The following is an 18,652-nucleotide window of genomic DNA, read 5'->3' as shown; positions in this document are numbered from 1 at the left end:
GTTCACCTGGTTTGCCTTCTCTGCAAGACTGGGAGGAGGAGGGACTATGCTATGCTCATCTTTGTATCCTAAGTCTAACAATGTGCCTAGCATACTGGTGAATTAAAATGAAATCAGACTTTCAATTAAGTCTGAATTGCATAGCATTTTCAAAAACTTGCAGGTTTGCAAATTCCGAGTCTCAAAAGTACTGCATTATACACCTAAAAGTAATATATAAAATACTACTAATATTCCTAAAAAGTGTGCACTTCTAAAATCTTACTTTTCATTCTCCCCTAAAACTGTTCTACAGGACCTGCTGAAATCACTGCAATTTTTTTTTTTTAGATGGAGTTTCACTCTTGTTGCCCAGGCTGGAGTGCAATGGTGCCATCTCAGCTCACTGCAACCTCCATCTCCTGGGTTCAAATGATTCTCCTGCCTCAGCCTCCCAAGTAGCTGGGATTATAGGCACATGCCACCATGCCTGGCTAATTTTTTGTATTTTTAGTAGAGATGGGGTTTCACCATGTTGGCTGGTCTCGTACTCCTGACCTCAGGAGATCCACCCGCCCCAGCCTCCCAAAGTGCTGAGATTACAGGCATGAGCCACCCCGCTCGGCCTGCAATGTTTACCTGGTTGGTGCAGACTGGAACATGAAACGAGGCACACAACTAGGGCTGATACAGCAGTGGGTTTCAATTACCACTGTCACGGGGAAATTATGTGCAAAGGCACATAATTATGTGAAAGTCATGGCTCTGGATGGCAAGGTAACTGTTCTGTTGATGGACAATGTGATAGAAGGTCCTGGGTTCCTGACTTACTGTGGAGACATGCCTGCCTGAGTTTCTTTAATGTGCAAGAGCTATCTATTTCAAAAAGCAAAGGTATCGATTTTCTGTGGAATAAGGAAGTGGTAGCCTTGGAATGCGGTGAAGAGCAGGAAGGTGGGTTCTCAGAGAACATGACATATTTTATAATATTTGAGCTTAAAGCAAATAATCAGTTTGGTCTAGGTTGGAGAGCTAGTTCCAGATTCCAACTCTGCACTTACAGTGACTAGAAACAGCTCCATGATAGTTAACATCTGAACTAGAGTGCAAAACATTTTTTAAGACACAGGAAGAATCACATTTACACAAAATGAGTTATTCCAAATATCAAGAATCAAACATTTTGAAATGTAGTCAAAGTTAAATAAAGAAATAACAATCTATAAAATTCCTTTAAGATGAAGGTCAGAATCATAGCTTGTAAAAAACATCGCTGGGCCTCCTTAAAAAAGAAGGGAGCCAGGAATCGCATTATTAGGGATCCTGTAGTCGTGCCCTTTAGCAGAGTCAGCGTTAGTGTTTCCTGAGGTAAAGAGAACACTATTGGCTGTTCCAATGTGTTTAAGAGGGCAATTCGCAGAGCACTATAAACGCATTGAGCACTGATAAGAGATTGCACTTAGTTTTAAAACATATGCAAGTTTTAAGGACAAAACAGATGAGAATAGTAGATATGGATAAAAGAATAAGTAATGAACAAAAGCAATATTTAAATACCTTTTTATTTCTGAGGTAGGATTTCTTGGCGGAAACCCGTCCACGTCTTGCTTCCAGCTGGCGTGCTTTCTGCTGAAGTTTCTGCAGCTCTTCCCTCTGTAAGTATGCAGATGCTGCCATCTCTTCCTTCTCCAGCATGGCCTCCATGCTTTCGTAAGTGTCATAGTACACCACTTCATCTCTTTTTTCTGTTATAGAACAGCAAAAAAGAGTAGTGGTAAAGAATATGGGCTAGGGTTTGGACAGAACAGGGTTCTAATCTCATTACTGGCTCTGTAACCTCAGGCAAAGCCATTACCTCTTAAGCTTCTTTGTAAATGGTGATTATTTAATATACCTCATAGAGTGAATGTATGCAAAGTGTTCAGCAGTATCTGGTAAACAGTAAGTGCTCAATAAATGCTTGAAATCACCCCTCCAACACTATCCCTATAGAAAACAATGTTTTAAATGTCTTAACAGAAGAAACATACCTGGTGTACATATGTATTTTCTCACATATTCAATCTTTTGTGAACTTATGTGGTTAAATGCACACCATACCTGATATAAGTCTTTTGATGCTTTCTAGTTGCGCTGTCAATAGTAACTCTTCACACTTCAAGATTTCAAACTGTACTTCATACAACTGAAGTTGCAGGTCATAATAGTCAGCTTCTAACTGATCCAATCGGGCTATGGCTTCTGTACCACCCCGCAAACTCTGCATCTGCATTGAAAATACAAATTAAAATATTTCTAGCTGGTGGGGACAAGAAAAAAAAATCAAGTTAGTATTAAAAATTAATACTAATCAGATAGCATAAACCTACTAAGTAACTGCTCTCAGAAAGAAACTTGTAGGCATGGAATCTAGACTTTAAAATATATATATATAAAAAACATTAATAATCAAGTCATTATATGGCAGAAGTAGGCAAATATGGTAAAAATAAGGTTTTAATATTTATGTTATACTTATGGATATTTATGGTGATAATACATGTATCATCTGGATATAAATGCTTTCCCTCTCAAAAGTGGATGCTAAGTTATGTAGTTGCTCTTTTCATAGAGATATATGAAAATGATGGGGCCATTCTCAGATATTTACAAGAATGGTAAAAGCTGGTTAATGCCACATTCCTGGGGTTTTGCTTTGCTCCATGGTCACAGACTGGCTGGGTTCTGGGATCTGTTGACTGTAGAGTGAGGTGAGAATATGTGAGTGGAACAGCAGAAGACAATTGCTTTAGACAGAATCCTTGCAATCCGTAAGGTATCACTTTAGGTAAATGTAATCAACATCCTAAGCTGAACTTAAAAGTGAGATCCAGAAATTTCTGGGCATGGCTCATAAAGTGGTGGATGGCCTTCTGTGAGGTTTGCTTGGTTGGTCAGTTCTTGGTCCTGGAGTGGGAAAATTTTTGCCAGGAATCTGAATGAAACCACCAAGGGGAAAGTGTACTTTAGGTAACAGGTTCCTAACCCTACTATTTCTATGGCTTTCTATTTGGCTCTATGGAGAAAGGCAGATAAAAGAAGCCAAAGGAATGGCTTTTCAGGAGTCAGTGAGATGTGAAGGACAAGCCTAGTTCTCTAGAGACAGTAAGCATTCTCCCAAGAACATAGCACCACTGCTTTGGTAGTTTAAAGGTTCATGCTTAGAAGCTCCAGGAAAGCCCCGACATGGGCATCAGTGTGCCCTCAGAGCCAACGGAGCAACGGTGAGGAGCCCTGGATTCAAGTGGTTTCCCAAGGAGTGACCTTCAAAGGAGGAGACAGGAGGAACAAAAGGGAAAATTATTAAGATTATTGTTTACGAGCTCATGTGAGACATCACTGGGGTCCCAGAATACCAAAGAAATACTTGACTGACTGTCAGGGACAACCCACAGGGAAAAAGACAGTGAATTCTTGTTTTCCTAAATGATCCCTTTTGTCTGGTGAGGTTGGTAAAATCTGTCAGCATATAAAAAGAATATGTTTTAAAGAAAATTCCAGCTTTTGCTTTACAGTCTAGGTATCTACACAGTCTTACCCAATAACTAGAATATTTTTTTCTTAAAATATAATTTCAAATCCCTTTCACAAGAATTTTGAACTGAAAAGCAATGGTTAGGCTCCAGTCTAAATGTGCAGTGGTAAAAATTTAAAAATAACCAGGTGAATTAAATACAGTGGTACTTTGTTTTATGAATATTTTATAAACGGATACTTAATAGATTATCTAAGTGTAAGACTGTGAGTGATCCTGCTGCGTTACGGAATATTTTATGGGTGACAATGAATACAACACCACCAAAGTGGGTTTAATTATAAGCGGCTAGGGAGGGGAATGTGAACAATATGAACTGTTGTTTTTGTCCTAAGTCATAAAATAACCAAGGAATAGTGTCTGCCCTGAGACTCGTGGACTCGCCACTTTAGATGATAAACATCCCTTTTCATACTCTGTTGGGGCTCTTGCCCAGTTCTGGAAACACAGCTGTAGGATATACATTGTTCCAATATCTGCGCCCACACTCTCTATTACCACAGCATACAAACAGGTAAGATATCTAATGTTAGAAGGTTTTATTCTCAAGTGGGGAATCGTTAGGTTAAAACCTTAGTGTAAACCAGTCTAAAAACCTTAATCTAAGATTACTTTCCAGTGATACTGTTCAGATCCCCGCTGTTAGTTCATTTTCATTACTCTGATTTTACCCAACTAAGTGACCATTTTCTGCTACGTTCATGATGCTCTGCTAAGTTCTTCCCCTAGCACTCTGTAAATTTCTCTCTCCTGTCCAATCTCTTCGCTAAGGAAAAAGGCTGAAAGTCCCCCAGTGATATGCTTTTACACTATCAACTGTGTCAACCACAAAGAGAACAGTACTTTGACTGCAGCCCAGGGCCAGGGTACTTTAAAAGCACTTGAGAAGCACAATGCTACCAGGACACACTCAATATCAAAAATCAAACTGAGAAAGGAAGTGGGTATTCTCTTACAAGAAGTGACCTCACCCTCAATTTTTTGGTTCAGTGAGTTCTTTCTAGACCAAGAGTCCAGAGGTGGATTTGCCAAGGGCTGTGGTCTGAAGACAATCAAAACCTCATCAGAGGCAGACAAGCAGTGAAGGAGTGTGTTAAATCCCAACCTCTGAAAGGACAAACAATAGGTCAGTGGTGGCCTTTGGGAAAAGCTAAAGGGTTGTAGAACCAGAACATACAGGGCTTTTATGAGATCAGCAAAGGAGAAAGGGATGCTATGACTCAGAGCAATCTGTGAGGGCAAAATAATACTCTGAGGTCTATGTAATCTTCAACGTGGAAGCAAAATCCTTAGTATAAGAAATGAAGAGGTATGGAATAGGCGCCCTGCTCCAAATTTCCTGTTTTAACATCTGAAATTTCCAGACTGAGTTTTCCTGTCCTCAGCTGACAGCCACAGAACTGAGGGAAACAGAAACCAGAGTGAAAAGAGAACTAATTCCAGATAATGGAGCAGTGCAGGGAAGGTGGGTGCCACAATGCGGTGTCTTTTTTATACCCGAGAGCAGTGCTTCCCTGGGCAAGAAGAAAGAAGCCCTGAAAGTAGTTTAAACATTCAAAGGAAAAACTGGCTACCTTAAAATAGCTCAACTTTTACTCTCCTAAACATACTTCAAGTATCAGGATATCAGTACCCCAAACCAAATTGTAACCTCCCAATGTGATCCAGGTAATGACTAGCAAAGTTTGGGCTAGACTCAATTCTCCTGATTCCTACAAGAGTGCTCTTTCCACTAGAAAAAATTAGGGATTATCAGCCAAAAAATAAGGAAAAATATCAAAGTGTTATTGTTATTGTTTTACAGTAAATCTAGTAAGGGGATGAAGTATCAATTCATGTCCATATATCCAGGTAAGTACAACATACCCTGCTGACTCCACAATCATTCTCACCATGTGTAATAATGATAAAGTAGTTTTCATGTATACCTATTTTGACTGGTGGCACTTTTTGCAAACTATGCAAATGAATTATGCCCTTGTTCTGCCTTTCACCCTACTGTGCTAGAAAGTTCCAAAGACATTTGAGGACTATTAAAAAAGCTACCTGTGGACTGAATCATTCATTCAAAAAATACTAAGCATCCACCACTGTTTGAGTTACAGAAAATATGCAGTCAAGAAATGAAATGAGGGTTTGAAAATAAGTCACAGCTGGGCATAGTGGCATGTGCCTGTAATCCTAGTGACTTAGGAGGCTGAGACAGTAGGGGCTCTGAGCCCCAAGAGTTTGAGCTTGCGGTGAGCTATGATCGTGCCACTGTACTCCAGCTTCGGTGACAGGGCAAGGCTATATGTTTTTTTCAAAGGGTCATAAAATCCTTGGACAGCATAAGGGGAATGACATTAAGGGCAAGTTTTCAATTGAAACTAGCCCTATTATATAGAAAGAATGAACATAAGAATTAGTAACAGACAAGCCCAAGTATAAATACAGGTTTCACCAGTAACAACTGCACAAATAAGGGTAACACAAGTTAACAGAATTATTTGAATTCCACATGTCAGAAATCCTGGAAAACTGAAAATTCCCATAATTTAATGCCAAACCAAATCTCACAATCCATTTGTGGAAAAACATGATCTGAATTTTTCATAAACTATTTTTAATCCTTATTCCATTTAATGTGACCATGTGTTTCATTAGTGGATTAATAACACTTGTCTGAAGTTATATGCTCTACCTTACCTTTCTAAAATCTAAAAAAACCCCTAGGATTCTGAAATATATCTGTCTTCAGGGAATTCAGATAATGGTTTTGGGCTTACAGCATAAAAGGTTATGTTTGAGAATTTAACAAGATAATATACATAAAGCACTAAGGACAGGGACTAAAACATTTTAAACTTTTCTCTAACTGCTGCCAAAACAGAATTTATATGGTGAAAACAGAATTTAATATAAACTAAGGCCTTTACAGTGGAATCTACCTTTTGTATTTAGACTCTTTGAAATATATAGTGTGCACCTATGGAATAATCTACTTATTGACAAAGAAAATGAAAACTAAAAACCAATCTCCTTGCCTAGACAAAGATCTCAAAAACCCTACCTCAGCTCAGATTCATGCTGTGTCTACCACATCACAGCTTCCTACTATTGGAACTTTCTGGCAAGGCCCATACAAAATGCCACATCACCTAGTCAACTGCACGCTTTGTGAACCCTGAAATGTTGGTTGAGACAAGTAAACATCTTAAGCATGGAAATTATGTATCTTTTTCTTCTCTGTATTACTGAACCCTGAAATGTTGGTTGAGGCAAGTAAACATCTTAAGCATGGAAATTATGTATCTTTTTCTTCTCTGTATTCCCTTCTGTGATACTGGCACAAAACATAACATAGAATTAAAGTAATAATCACTAATATTTATCCAGGTCTTACTCTATGTCAAGTGCTACAGCAAATGCTTTATATGCATTAACTCATGAAATCATAACACCCCCAGAAGGTATATAATATTCACATTTCATAGGTTAAGGAACTCACTGAAGCTTTCATAAGGAGTTAAGTTTGCAGAACCCAGATCTACAGAGGTGCTCTGTTCAGTAAGGTAGCCACAAGCCACATGTGGTTAAATTTAATTTAAAATGCTGTTCCTCTGTTGCATAAGCCTCATTAGCCACATATTGCTGAAAACTACCCTACTGGAGAGAGTAAACATAGAACATTTCCACGATTACAGGGCGTTCTGCTGGACAGTACTGTCCAAATCCTAAGCTCAAATCCACCATGGTATATAATCAATGCTCAATAAATACTTGATGAATTAAAACTGAAAGAGGGGAATATAACCTTGTTAAATCATAATTTAGCTATATGCTTGTAGGAGAAAGACAAAAATAAGTAGCTAATCTTTAAGACTATTATGTATTCAGCTCAATATTCTAGCAGATCATGTATGTTCACAGAAATTATCAAGGAGTTATAAATAGATAAGGAATTGTTAAAATCCTCTGCCAGGGAAAGAAAGCACACTGATATATATATATATATAAATGGCCTTGTCTCTACAAAAAATAAGTAAACAAAAATTTGCAAGGTGTGGGGGGGTGCATGCCTGCTACTTGGGAGCCTGAGGTAGGAGGACTGCTTGAGCCCCAAGAGATCAGGGCTGCAGTGAGTTGTGATCGCACTCCAGCCTCGGTGACAGAACAAGACATTGTTTCAACAACAACAACAACAACAAAGATGAAGATAAAGGTGGTACTCTTTTTCAAGCAAAAAGAGGGACTTAAGTTTAAAAGTTCTAGAATTTAAGACAACTCCAGAGAGCTAGTAACATGAGAGGAACAAGCTAATTAGAAAAGGATATTACAGTAGAAATGCCTCAGGGGAACATGAGATGGGGATGAAATCCATGCACAGAGATTCTGAATATAAAGTGTGAACAATTTCCCGGATAAGCCAAGTTCCAATTTTATCTTCAAATAGCCAGCAAATAAAAGTAAGGGGAAAATGAAATAATGATAAAAATCCATCAACAAAAAGATTTCTAGATTGCAGGTATGACACCTTATAGGTTACTTCATATACTTTTAAACACGTGTATACAAGCATAAGCACTTCAAAAATGTCAATGAGAACCATCTTGCTGTACAACCTAAGCCAAAAAAAATACGTATTTTACATAAAGCTGTATTCTTATACCTAAAGCAGAGATGATGATTTGTTTTTCTCTAGAGACTAAAATGTGCTACTTTAATAAATATGTACTCAGTGTTTTCAAGCCAATAGGGACAACCCGCAAAGTAAGTATGAATATTTATACCCAAGTCAATAGTAAAAAAGGATAGACAATGACTGTAGGGGGTAGACAGGAGGTGGGAGATCGGGGAGACCAGTGTGTTCCAGTAGGAATAAAATGGGAAGTTCCAAAATGTAATGGTATGAAAGCATTATATAATAAATCCTAACAAAATGCCACTGCCTTAGAAATTTTACTAAATTTCTCTGGTCAGTGAAACTTTCTTAATAATTGCTGGAAAACTTTATGTTTTTACAGTACAAAAAATTTTACAGAAACTAAGAAATTCTGATGCTGGCCCCTCTGATCAACAGTGCAGTGCTGCCAACCATCACACTGGGATGTTGTGAAATATGATATGTCTAACTCTTCTAATGACAACTTAAGTCACAGGACCTATTCTAAGTGTTTTCATCTCATGGAGATGGCATAAAATTACTGCCTATGGAATAAAAAAAAAGTCTTGTACAAAGATTAAAATGACAAATTGTAACTTTTTCTGATTTTATTTTTCTGATGATTTTTGTTACCTCTTCCTTTAGTGCATGTTTCCGCTGTTCCAAGCATATCTCTTTAGCTCTCATCATCTGCAAAGTTTCCTTAGAAACTGCATACTGGAGTTTTTCCATCCGTTCAGCAGCCGCTGCCCATGATGCTTTACCAAATTTCTTCTGATCAGCTCGCATTCGATCGTACACAGCTATTAATAATTTTTAAAAGAGAAATTAAGACAAATAACGACTTAATACTGAAGCATTTGAAAAAGATTTCACTGACCAAAGAAAAACAAATCCTGCTGTCATGATAAACTGCTTATAACGTTTTTTTTTTCTTTATTGAGATGGAGTACTCTTTTGCCCAGGCTGGAGTGCAGTGGCGTGATCTCGGCTCACTGAAATCTCTGCCTCCCGGGTTCAAGCAATTCTCTGTCTCAGCCTCCCAAGTAGCTGGGATTATAGGCATCCGCCACCATGCCCGGCTAATTTTTGCATTTTTATTTTTATTTTTTTTATTTTTTATTTTATTTTATAAGCAAAAACAATTTTAATATGGGGAATTAGTAACTACACAATTATTAGAGGTACTACAGAAGAAGACTCTATGTTGGATGTCCAGGAGTAACTTTCAGAATAAGATTGTTGAAATACCATGTCAAGAGAACTGCTTCCTCTCCTGTAGTCATAGATCTGTGGAATCAAGAGGCAATCACAGGAACCCGAGTTCAGAAACCCACAGCCATAGGTGTGGTCCAGTGATCAGGATATTGCTGCTGCCACAAATGTGTCTCAAACTCATAAAAGGCCAGACATAAGAATGCTTCTGTAGACACAGCATCTTTATAACTAACTGGTCCTTTGTCGCTCCTTGCTTCATAGGAGTAGCAGCCAAAATAGCAGCAAAGCTGTCCTTTTTAACATTTACCTTCCAAATCTTTTGCAAGTGTATATCATTAATAGAACTTAATTACACATTCAATACTCTAGCTGCAAGGGAGTCTTGAAAAAGTCATTTTTAGCTTCCCAGCCTCTAAAGTAGAGGGAAGTATGATGAAAGGATGTTGGAATGAATGCTGAGTGTGAATTAATAATATAAAACAGAATCATACTCTTTCTTTACTCAGTGTACATAAATATTACCAAATGATAAAAAAGAAACAACCCGGTCCCACATTAATGCAATGTATCCATTGTACAAGTGAATAAGTACTTAACTTCTCACCTGAAGAGAGACCTATGTGCCATTAATTGTGAGTCCCTCTCAGCAATGTTTATTTCTTTTTTTTTTTTTTAATTTATTTATTATTATTATACTTTAAGTTGTAGGGTACATGTGCCTAATGTGCAGGTTTGTTACATATGTATACTTGTGCCATATTGGTGTGCCGCACCCATCAACTCGTCATTTACATCAGGTATAATTTTTGCATTTTTAGTAGAGATGGGGTTTCACCATCTTGGCCAGGCTGATCTTGAACTCTTGGATTACAGGCATGAGCCACTGTGCCCAGCCAACATTTCTAAAATATAATTTGAAAGTATCTTAGATTCTAATGTCTTCAATTTGTCCTCAGAAATAACGTTCTGCAGTTAAAACACTTGTAAAATTAGCTTTCAGAAACTTTAAAAATACTCTCACATTTCCAGTGTTATTAACTTTCAAAGTTTCGAGGAAAACATTAATTCTGTGAGGTTTTATGCTTTTTTCCTCAGTATCTTAGTAGAAACATAATCATTTACTATTCATATTTAAATGATATATATTTAAATATATATATCTATGAAAAGACTGATAAGACGTGCCTTAATTTGCTAATAGTGGTTTTCTGTAACTGCTGGGATTATGAGTGATCTTTACATACTTTCCTTTTTTTTTTTTTTTTTTTCTTTAGACGGAGTTTCACTCTTGTTTGCCCAGGCTGGAGTGCAATGGCACAATCACGGTTCACCACAACCTCTGCCTCAAGCAATTCTCCTGCCTCAGCCTCCCTAGTAGCTGGGATTATACGCATGTGCCAACACGCCCGGCCAATTTTGTATTTTTAGTAGAGATGGGGTTTCTCCATGTTGGTCAGGCTGGTCTCGAACTCCCAACCTCAGGTGATCCGCCTGCCTCCACCTCCCAAAGTGCTGGGATTACAGGCGTGAGCCACCGCGCCTGGCTACATACTTTTCTATGTAATTTTTCTGAACATAAAATACTTAACCACTCATTTTCAAAAATACCTGAAGGATAAATTTACTGAGAAACCTACCTTTTTGAGCTTTAGCTGTTATTTCAAAATACTTGACAGTAAGATCTTGAATAGACAGTACAGCCATGTGAGCTTTCCGCTGCCAGTCAGCATCTTCTTTTTGTAGACTCTCAATTCTTCGAGGTCCCAGATAATCGTTCTCCATGGAAATCTTCAGAGAGAAAAATAAAAAATTAAGAAGTTCGCGTCTTCTACTCATTCCTCAAACATTTAAAGTTTATATACCACAAAGAATACATGTTCTTCCCTGCTCCAGAGAAGAAGCTATTAGTTTACAAAACAAGTGAATTAACAATAATACTGAAGATATTTGACACAGAAACTATTCCCCATTCTGCCCTTTCTTCCATCCCCCTCTCACTCCACACATAGGCAAAGGATATATACCAATATGTTAAGACTGATTGTTTTTAGGTGTCTCGATGAGGAATTTATTTCCTCCTCTATGATAAACTATCTTTTTTGATTAAGACTTATTTATGCCCCCCCAAAATTATTTAAATTGTTTATTTCCTTAACAGCCACTATATAAAACAATTGAAAACACTGACAATATAAAAACCAGCCTATATGCATACTGAAAAGGCTTTAGATAACAATAACAGAGGAAGGCCAGGCACGATGCCTCAGATAGCCAAAAATCAAAGGATAGACAGGAATGAACCAGTTGAATGCTAAAACAAAATTTAAAGAAGTGATAATATTAAAAGTATATTTCAAAACACTTCATATGTATGTTTTAACATGGAAGAAAGGTACAATCAAGAACTGCAATGGATCACTTATACATACAATCTTGCTTTACCACATATAGAGAAATGGCTATCAGCAAGTTATATATGAAGCTAATGACAACTTTATTAGGATTAAAAAAAAAAAAAAAACAGGCAAATTGTTAATCCACCCATGACACACTTAAAAAAAACACTGACCAAGTATCCTTAAGTCACAAAAAAGCTAGTAATGAATTTTGAAGGTAGAAATAATACAACCCATATTCTGTTTTTTGTTTGTTTTTTTTTTTGAGACAGAGTCTCGCTTTGTTGTCCAGGTTGGAGTACAGCAGTACTATCTTGGCTTGCTGCAACCTCCGCTTCCCAGGTTCAAGTGATTCTCCTGCCTCAGCTTCCTGAGTAGCTGGGATTACAGGTGCCCACCACCACACTCAGCTAATTTTTGTATTTTTAGTATAGACTGGGTTTTGTCATGTTGGCCAGGCTGGTCTCGAACTCCTGACCTCAAATGATCTGCCCACTACAGCCTCCCAAAGTGCTGGAATTACAGGCGTGAGCCACCACACCCGGCCTACAACCCATAGTCTCTAAACAATGCTGTGAAAGGAAAATAAAATCTCAGGACCCCAAACTCACTATATCAAAGGGCAAGATAAGCTTGCGAGCCGAGACATGCAAAAACTGCTTTCCTTTTGCTCCCAGACAGACAGGGAGGATTGCTTGCAACCAGGAATTGGAGACCAGCATGGGTACTGTAGCAAGACCCCATCTCAACTAAAATTAAAAATTAAAAAAAAAAAAAAAGAATTAGAATATGAAAAAAAGTCATGAGTGAGCATGCCTAAGACATCAAGGGGAGCATCAGGTGTAGATCTGGGTGCAAAGTCTTGGCAGACGTTTTAAAGGGAATAATGAGTAATATCTGGGAATAATGAGAATTTTATATTAACAGAATTTTAGCTAGATGGTTAAGTGTGTCTCTGGGTAAAACACCTTTGAGAAAAATAAATGGTACTGTGGGGAAAGAATATCAGTTGTGTAGATGAGGACAAACTTCGTTGAGGTTCATTAATTGCAGATGGCTTTGAAGAAGGGGTGGCATTTTGACAGGCACATAAGGAGAGAAAAACCACTGAAACAGCGTGCTAGAGGCGAGGAGCAATCTGAGCAAAAGCCTAAAAATTTCTGTGCCTGCTAAGGGATGGAAAGCAGTCCAGCCTGCTTGCTTTCAGGAGAGAAAAATGAAAGTAATGAGAGATACTAGGAAAGTAGGTTGTTATCATATGAGGTTGTCTTAAAAGACATTTAAAATGTCAGGCTAAGGATTGTGTATTTAATTTGACAGGAAACCACTGTGGGATTCTACCCACTAAGTGACATATTTAGACTTCATCTTAGATTTAAGGATTCTAGTGGAGTTGTTTGCTATAACAAAATCAGCATGTGTGCTTTCTTTTATTGCAATTACCTCTGAATTTAAAACATACAGGTTTAAAAGCATAGAATTAGGATTTACAAGTATGGGATAGAAATTTAATAATGCTACAAGTCAAAACTTAAATCCCTTACTCAGGATATTATAATAGAAGTTCTTTTCAACGACATGATTATACTTATTTAACAATACAAATGGAAATTAGAGAAGTTATACCTTCTTTGAAAAGTCTAAATCCTTTGACAATTATGTGAAGATAACATAGTTTGCCACCTTAATATATTCAAATATACAGAATGTGAAATACTCGAATGCCCAGTATGCTTTTCTTTTAAGCTGCTGTTTAACTGACTTTAAGTTTTTCTTGTCTTTAGAGATGGGGGTCTCACTATGTTGCCCCGGCTAGAGTGCAGGGGCTAGTCACAGGCACAATCATTAGCGCACTGCAGCCTCAAACTCTCAGCCTTAAGTGTCCTCCTGCCTCAGTCTCCCAGCAAGCTGAGAGTACAAGTGCACACCACCATACCCAGCCTTTAACTGACTTTTAAAACTCAGCAGCCATAACATCTGTCCAAAGTTTAAAGATCTGTAATTAGTCGATTGTACCTAAAACCTTAAGCTAGTTCTCCCTAACTTTGAAAGTCTGAAGATGTGTGTATATTCCTGTCTATTCATCTCCAAGTTCATCCTGTCTTGTGATGCTAGGTTTGAGAGTGCAAATCACATTTAGCCTTTGCCAATAGGAGAGTTTGGAAGAGGGAGGAGATATGCTTCTATCTGCATCCCTTGACTTCAACAGGTTGCTGTTCCTGTCAGCATCACCCCAGCCTCAGCAGTTCCTTTCTGAAGCAATAACAGAATCTAATTTGCAGTTTTTTCAACCCTAGGCTCATAGTACAACCCCAAGACAAACCAACCCCTCAGTACTGAATCGTCTGAGAACTAGGTCTCTCCATTGAGCACCAGGCAAGCAATGCCCTATTTTTCAGGTCAGCTCCACGGGGTTCCTCCTCTATGCTTCAGTTTTAATAATTCCAACCCCTTCTCGTTGTTTCTCCAACCCAAGGAGTGGTAGCTGTTTTTACAGCTGCTTCCTCTGAGGTACCTTAGAGTTACTTTCTTGCCTTCTCAATTATCTGGTTAACAACTTTATACCTAGTTAGCAGATTCTTTATATTAGATTCTCTCTGTTGAAATAACTAGTTTTTCTGATTAGCTTTCAACAGACACAACTATGGAACAGAAATTTAATAGTGTTCAGAATTCAAAAATCTTAATACAAAAATCATTCTTACTTGCATGGTTAAGTCCATGTACCATTTATCGATAGAGAAGAAAGAAAAAAAAAGTGTAAAAACTTGCATTATGGCTTATTTTTTTTTTAGATGGAGTCTTGCTCTGTCACCCACGCTGGAGTACAGCGGCACAATCTCGGCTCACTGCAACCTCCACATCCCGGTCTCAAGCAATTCTCCTGCCTCAGCTTCCCAAGTAGTTGGGATTACAGGAGCACGCCACCACACCTGGCTAATTCATTATTTTTATTTTTAGTAGAGATGGGGTTTCACGATGTTGGCCAGACTGGTCTTGAAATCCTGACCTCAGGCCCACCTCGGCTTCTCAAAGTGCTGGGATTAGAGTCTTGAGCCACTGCGCCCAGCCTATTATGGCTTTTTAAAGAGGAAAAAAAATTTTCTTAAAAACCTGTGACAAGTTATTTGAAAGTGACTTGTACTTTGTTGTTGGATTAATGTCTTTACCTTTATGAGTACAGCTACAAATACAAAGAACATAAACATGCTTTCTATGCTTTTAAATGCTGTCTTTTAACTGACTTTTCATAGCTTTAATGTTGCAGCCAATTGGTAAGGAACTTGTTTAATAGTTTATTGTACCTAAGACATTAAACAAGGGTACTAAGTACTTTTCCTAACTTGGCAAATTTGAAGATGTGCAGCACTGGGTAGCTGGATCATGTGCTAAAAACAATGACACCTCTGTTTTCAATTTCAGTGCTAGAAAGAAAACAGTGCCTGTTTTTAACATGGAAAAAGAGCGTGTGTCAGCTAGGATAGTGAAACTAGTTTATAAATACAAATTTCCTGGCATGGAATTATTATGAAGCATAGCACTTGGATACTGGCTTTTATGTAAGAAACATAGTAGGGGGGAAATCCACCTTAGATTCTTTGGTAAAACAACTGCCAAGATGAATGTACCATCACAAAGATGAGGGGGAGAAAACTGAATATACTAATGTAACAGCATCCAAAACGCAAATTTTCCGGACCCTGCAGTTGCCTGAAGATAACTCTTGAATGATCTAACAACATGATTAGCTTAGTATCTATTCATGGGTTTTTATATTCAGAGCAAATATTAAGAGATTCTTATAGCCAAGACAAGTGTGAGAAACTATGCTTTAAAAAAAAAAATTAGAGAAATCGAAACTCAGTGAACTAAAGCAAAATATAACTCAGGTGAGATATGAGTATCTTAATGTATAATGATGGCACTACCTAGTTCACAGTGTGCATGCAGTGGATGTATACAGTGGTAAAAACTGCACCCTGCACAATAAATAGCACCTGACCAAGGGGGCAGAGTAGATACTGAAATGCAGCCCATGCTTTGCAGGCCATGTGCATTTCTACACTTGATGAAAAAGGGCTCTTTCCTAATTTGTCTGATGGGCGAGTGGCAGTGGGCGGGTGGGGGTGGGGGAAGGGAGGGGGTGCAGTTTTCTATTTCACAGAAAGGCACCTACAGACTTGCCCTGGGGGCTGGGATAAGAATGAAATGCACATTCAAGAATTTACTAGGAGACAATTGGCAAAATGAGGTGACTCACTACAAGAGAAAGAACTGCAAGTGCCTTCCAGTTTCTAGCTTATTTACTTTCAGGAAGTATTTAAAAATAAGTTGGACAATCTGAAGTGCTTATGGTTGATCAAGATGATGGGTACAGGCCAACTGGCTCTGACGCACTAAAGACACTGGATTTAAAAATCTAAAGGTTCAACTTCATTTTACTTTCATTTGAAAGTAACTTGTACCTTGTTGTTGGATTAGTATCTTTACCTTCACAATGTGTTTATAGCTACAAATACAAAGAACACAAACATGCTTTCTGTGCTTTTTAATGCTATTTTTTAACTGACTTTTGAAGTTTCACAGATTTAATACTGCAGTCAACTGGTAAGACCCAGAAAAACTCACACCCAGAAAAATTGTAACCTTCAGTTCAGTATGCTAAATCCCCAAGTTGTTTCAAGTCCTATTTTATTAGGCTAGTGGTTCTCAAACTTAAGTGTGTATCATAATCACCCGGAAAGCTTATCAAAACAAAGACTGCTGAGGTCCATTCCTAGAGTTTCAGTAGAGAAGATCTGAGGTGAAGCCCAAGAATCTGTATTTCTAACAGGGTTCCAGGTTATACTGACACTGCTAGTCAGGGGATCACATTTTTGAGACCCAATATGGTAGACTTAGAATCTGTGAGCTCCCTAAAGGGGTGTCTATCTCAGAAAGACTTCCAGGCCTAAAATAATGCTGGGTAGGCAGGAGCTGCTTAATGCTTAACAGGTGAGATATTATGTTAATATCATAAATATTAAATGTAAAAACAAATATAAATACATTATACACTTGGGATGTCAAGTTCTCTTCCTTCCTATCATAGTTTAATACCTAGGTTAATGAAGCCATTGGAAATCAAGCTCTTCATAAAGAGAAAAGGTCAATTATTTGGTTAACAACTTTATACCTAGTTAACAAATTCTTTATATTAAATTCTCTGTTGACGGCTGGGTGCAGTGGCTCATACCTGTAATCCCAACACTTTGGGATGCAGAGGCGGGTGGATCACCTGAGGTCAGGAGTTCGAGACCAGCCTGACCAACATGGAGAAACCCACTCTCTACTAAAAAATACAAAATTAACCAGGCATAGTGGCGCATGCCTGTAATCCCAGCAACTCCGGGAGGCTGAGGCAGGAGAATTGCTTGAACCCAGGAAGCAGAGGTTGCGGTGAGATTGCACCATTGCACTCCAGTCTGGGCAATAAGAGTGAAACTCCATCTCAAAATAATAATAGTCATTATTATGATTCTCTGTTGAAATAACCAGTTTGATATTTTGATTAGAACCCAACAGACACAACTGTCCATAGATATAACATTTCAACCATCTTTCCTCTTATCGCCTATAAATCCTTAGACTAAAAGCTTACCAAACAATTCACACCCTGTGGGTAACAGCAGGTTTTGCTTCCAAACACGTGTGTTCAATCCCAACCATGCTACTTTCTGGCAACCATCAACGGTGCTGGATTGGTGTGACGATTCAATTAAGTTAGTGCCAATACCACACTGCCTGGTTAAAACACAAGCACTAAGTATAAGCACTAAACCATTCCTCTTTGTACATCTCTTCATCAGGAATATTCTCCATTCCAATCTCTGACAGAGATTGTAACATACCCACTTCCTACTGAAAATTCTTGTTCATTCTTCAATAGTGAAGCGCTAGATAGTCCCTCTTCTTACATATCTTTAATCACCCCATTTTGTGTGCTTCTTATATAAGTGTGTACAGTCTTCATATTTAACTTTTTTTTTAAAAAAACCACCTTTATTGAGATACAAGTTGCAAACAAAAGGCAACATTGTGAGTATAAATTGTGACTGATTTTGACAAATTTATACATTCATTTTTCCCACTAAAATCTAGATTTAAAGAGTCACCCCAAAGAAGTCTGTGGTGCCTGCTCCCTGTTAATTTCCCCTAAACCACCCCAGGCAACAATTATTTAGCTTTCTCTCAGTACAGATCAAAATGATCATTTCTAGAATTTCTTATTTAATTTTTATTTTTTGAGACAGTGTCTCACTCTGTCTCCCAAGTTGGAGTGCATTGGCTTGATCTCGGCTCACTGCAAGCTCCGCCTCCCAGGTTCATGCCATTCTCCCGCTTCAGTCCCTGGGGTAGATGGGACTATAGGAGCCCGCCACCATGCCTGGCTAATTTTTTTGTAGTTTTAGTAGAGATGGGGTTTCACCGTGTTAGCCAGGATGGTCTCCATCTCCTGACCTTGTGATCTGCCCGCCTCGGCCTCCCAAAGTGCTGGGATTACAGGCGTGAGCCACCATGCGCGGCCTAGAATTTCAAATAAAGGTATCACAAAGTTTATGCTCTTTGTGTTATGCGTCTTTTCCTCAGCATATTTTCTGTAAGCAATTTTACTATAGCTTAATTTATATACAACCAAGTGAATCCATTTGGAGTGGTCAACTCAATGAGTTTTGACAGCTGTATACACCTCTGAAACAACATTAATCAAATACTGACCATTTCCATCAACTCCAAAAGATTCTTCGTGCCCCTTCTAAGTCCATCCCCCTTTATACATAATATATTCTTTTGTATTTG

General features: G+C 38.2%; 1 protein-coding gene across 3 annotated transcripts in view; it reads right to left on the bottom strand.

Annotated features, from left to right (window-relative positions):
- Nucleotides 1-18,652, bottom strand: part of JMY (junction mediating and regulatory protein, p53 cofactor) — an 88,376-nt gene that overhangs the window by 25,358 nt on the left and 44,366 nt on the right. For all 3 annotated transcript variants that reach the window (XM_005557241.4, XM_073993679.1, XM_073993680.1), the window contains exons 3-6: nt 11,054-11,204; nt 8,832-9,001; nt 2,080-2,245; nt 1,537-1,724 (exon numbers count right to left, since the gene is read on the bottom strand). In XM_005557241.4, the coding sequence (XP_005557298.1) occupies nt 1,537-1,724; nt 2,080-2,245; nt 8,832-9,001; nt 11,054-11,204 (675 nt within the window). The remainder of the gene's footprint in view (nt 1-1,536; nt 1,725-2,079; nt 2,246-8,831; nt 9,002-11,053; nt 11,205-18,652) is intronic.

Source organism: Macaca fascicularis, chromosome 6, assembly GCF_037993035.2.
Source record: "Macaca fascicularis isolate 582-1 chromosome 6, T2T-MFA8v1.1".
Lineage (NCBI taxonomy): Eukaryota > Metazoa > Chordata > Mammalia > Primates > Cercopithecidae > Macaca > Macaca fascicularis.
This window is presented reverse-complemented; position numbering and strand designations above follow the sequence as displayed.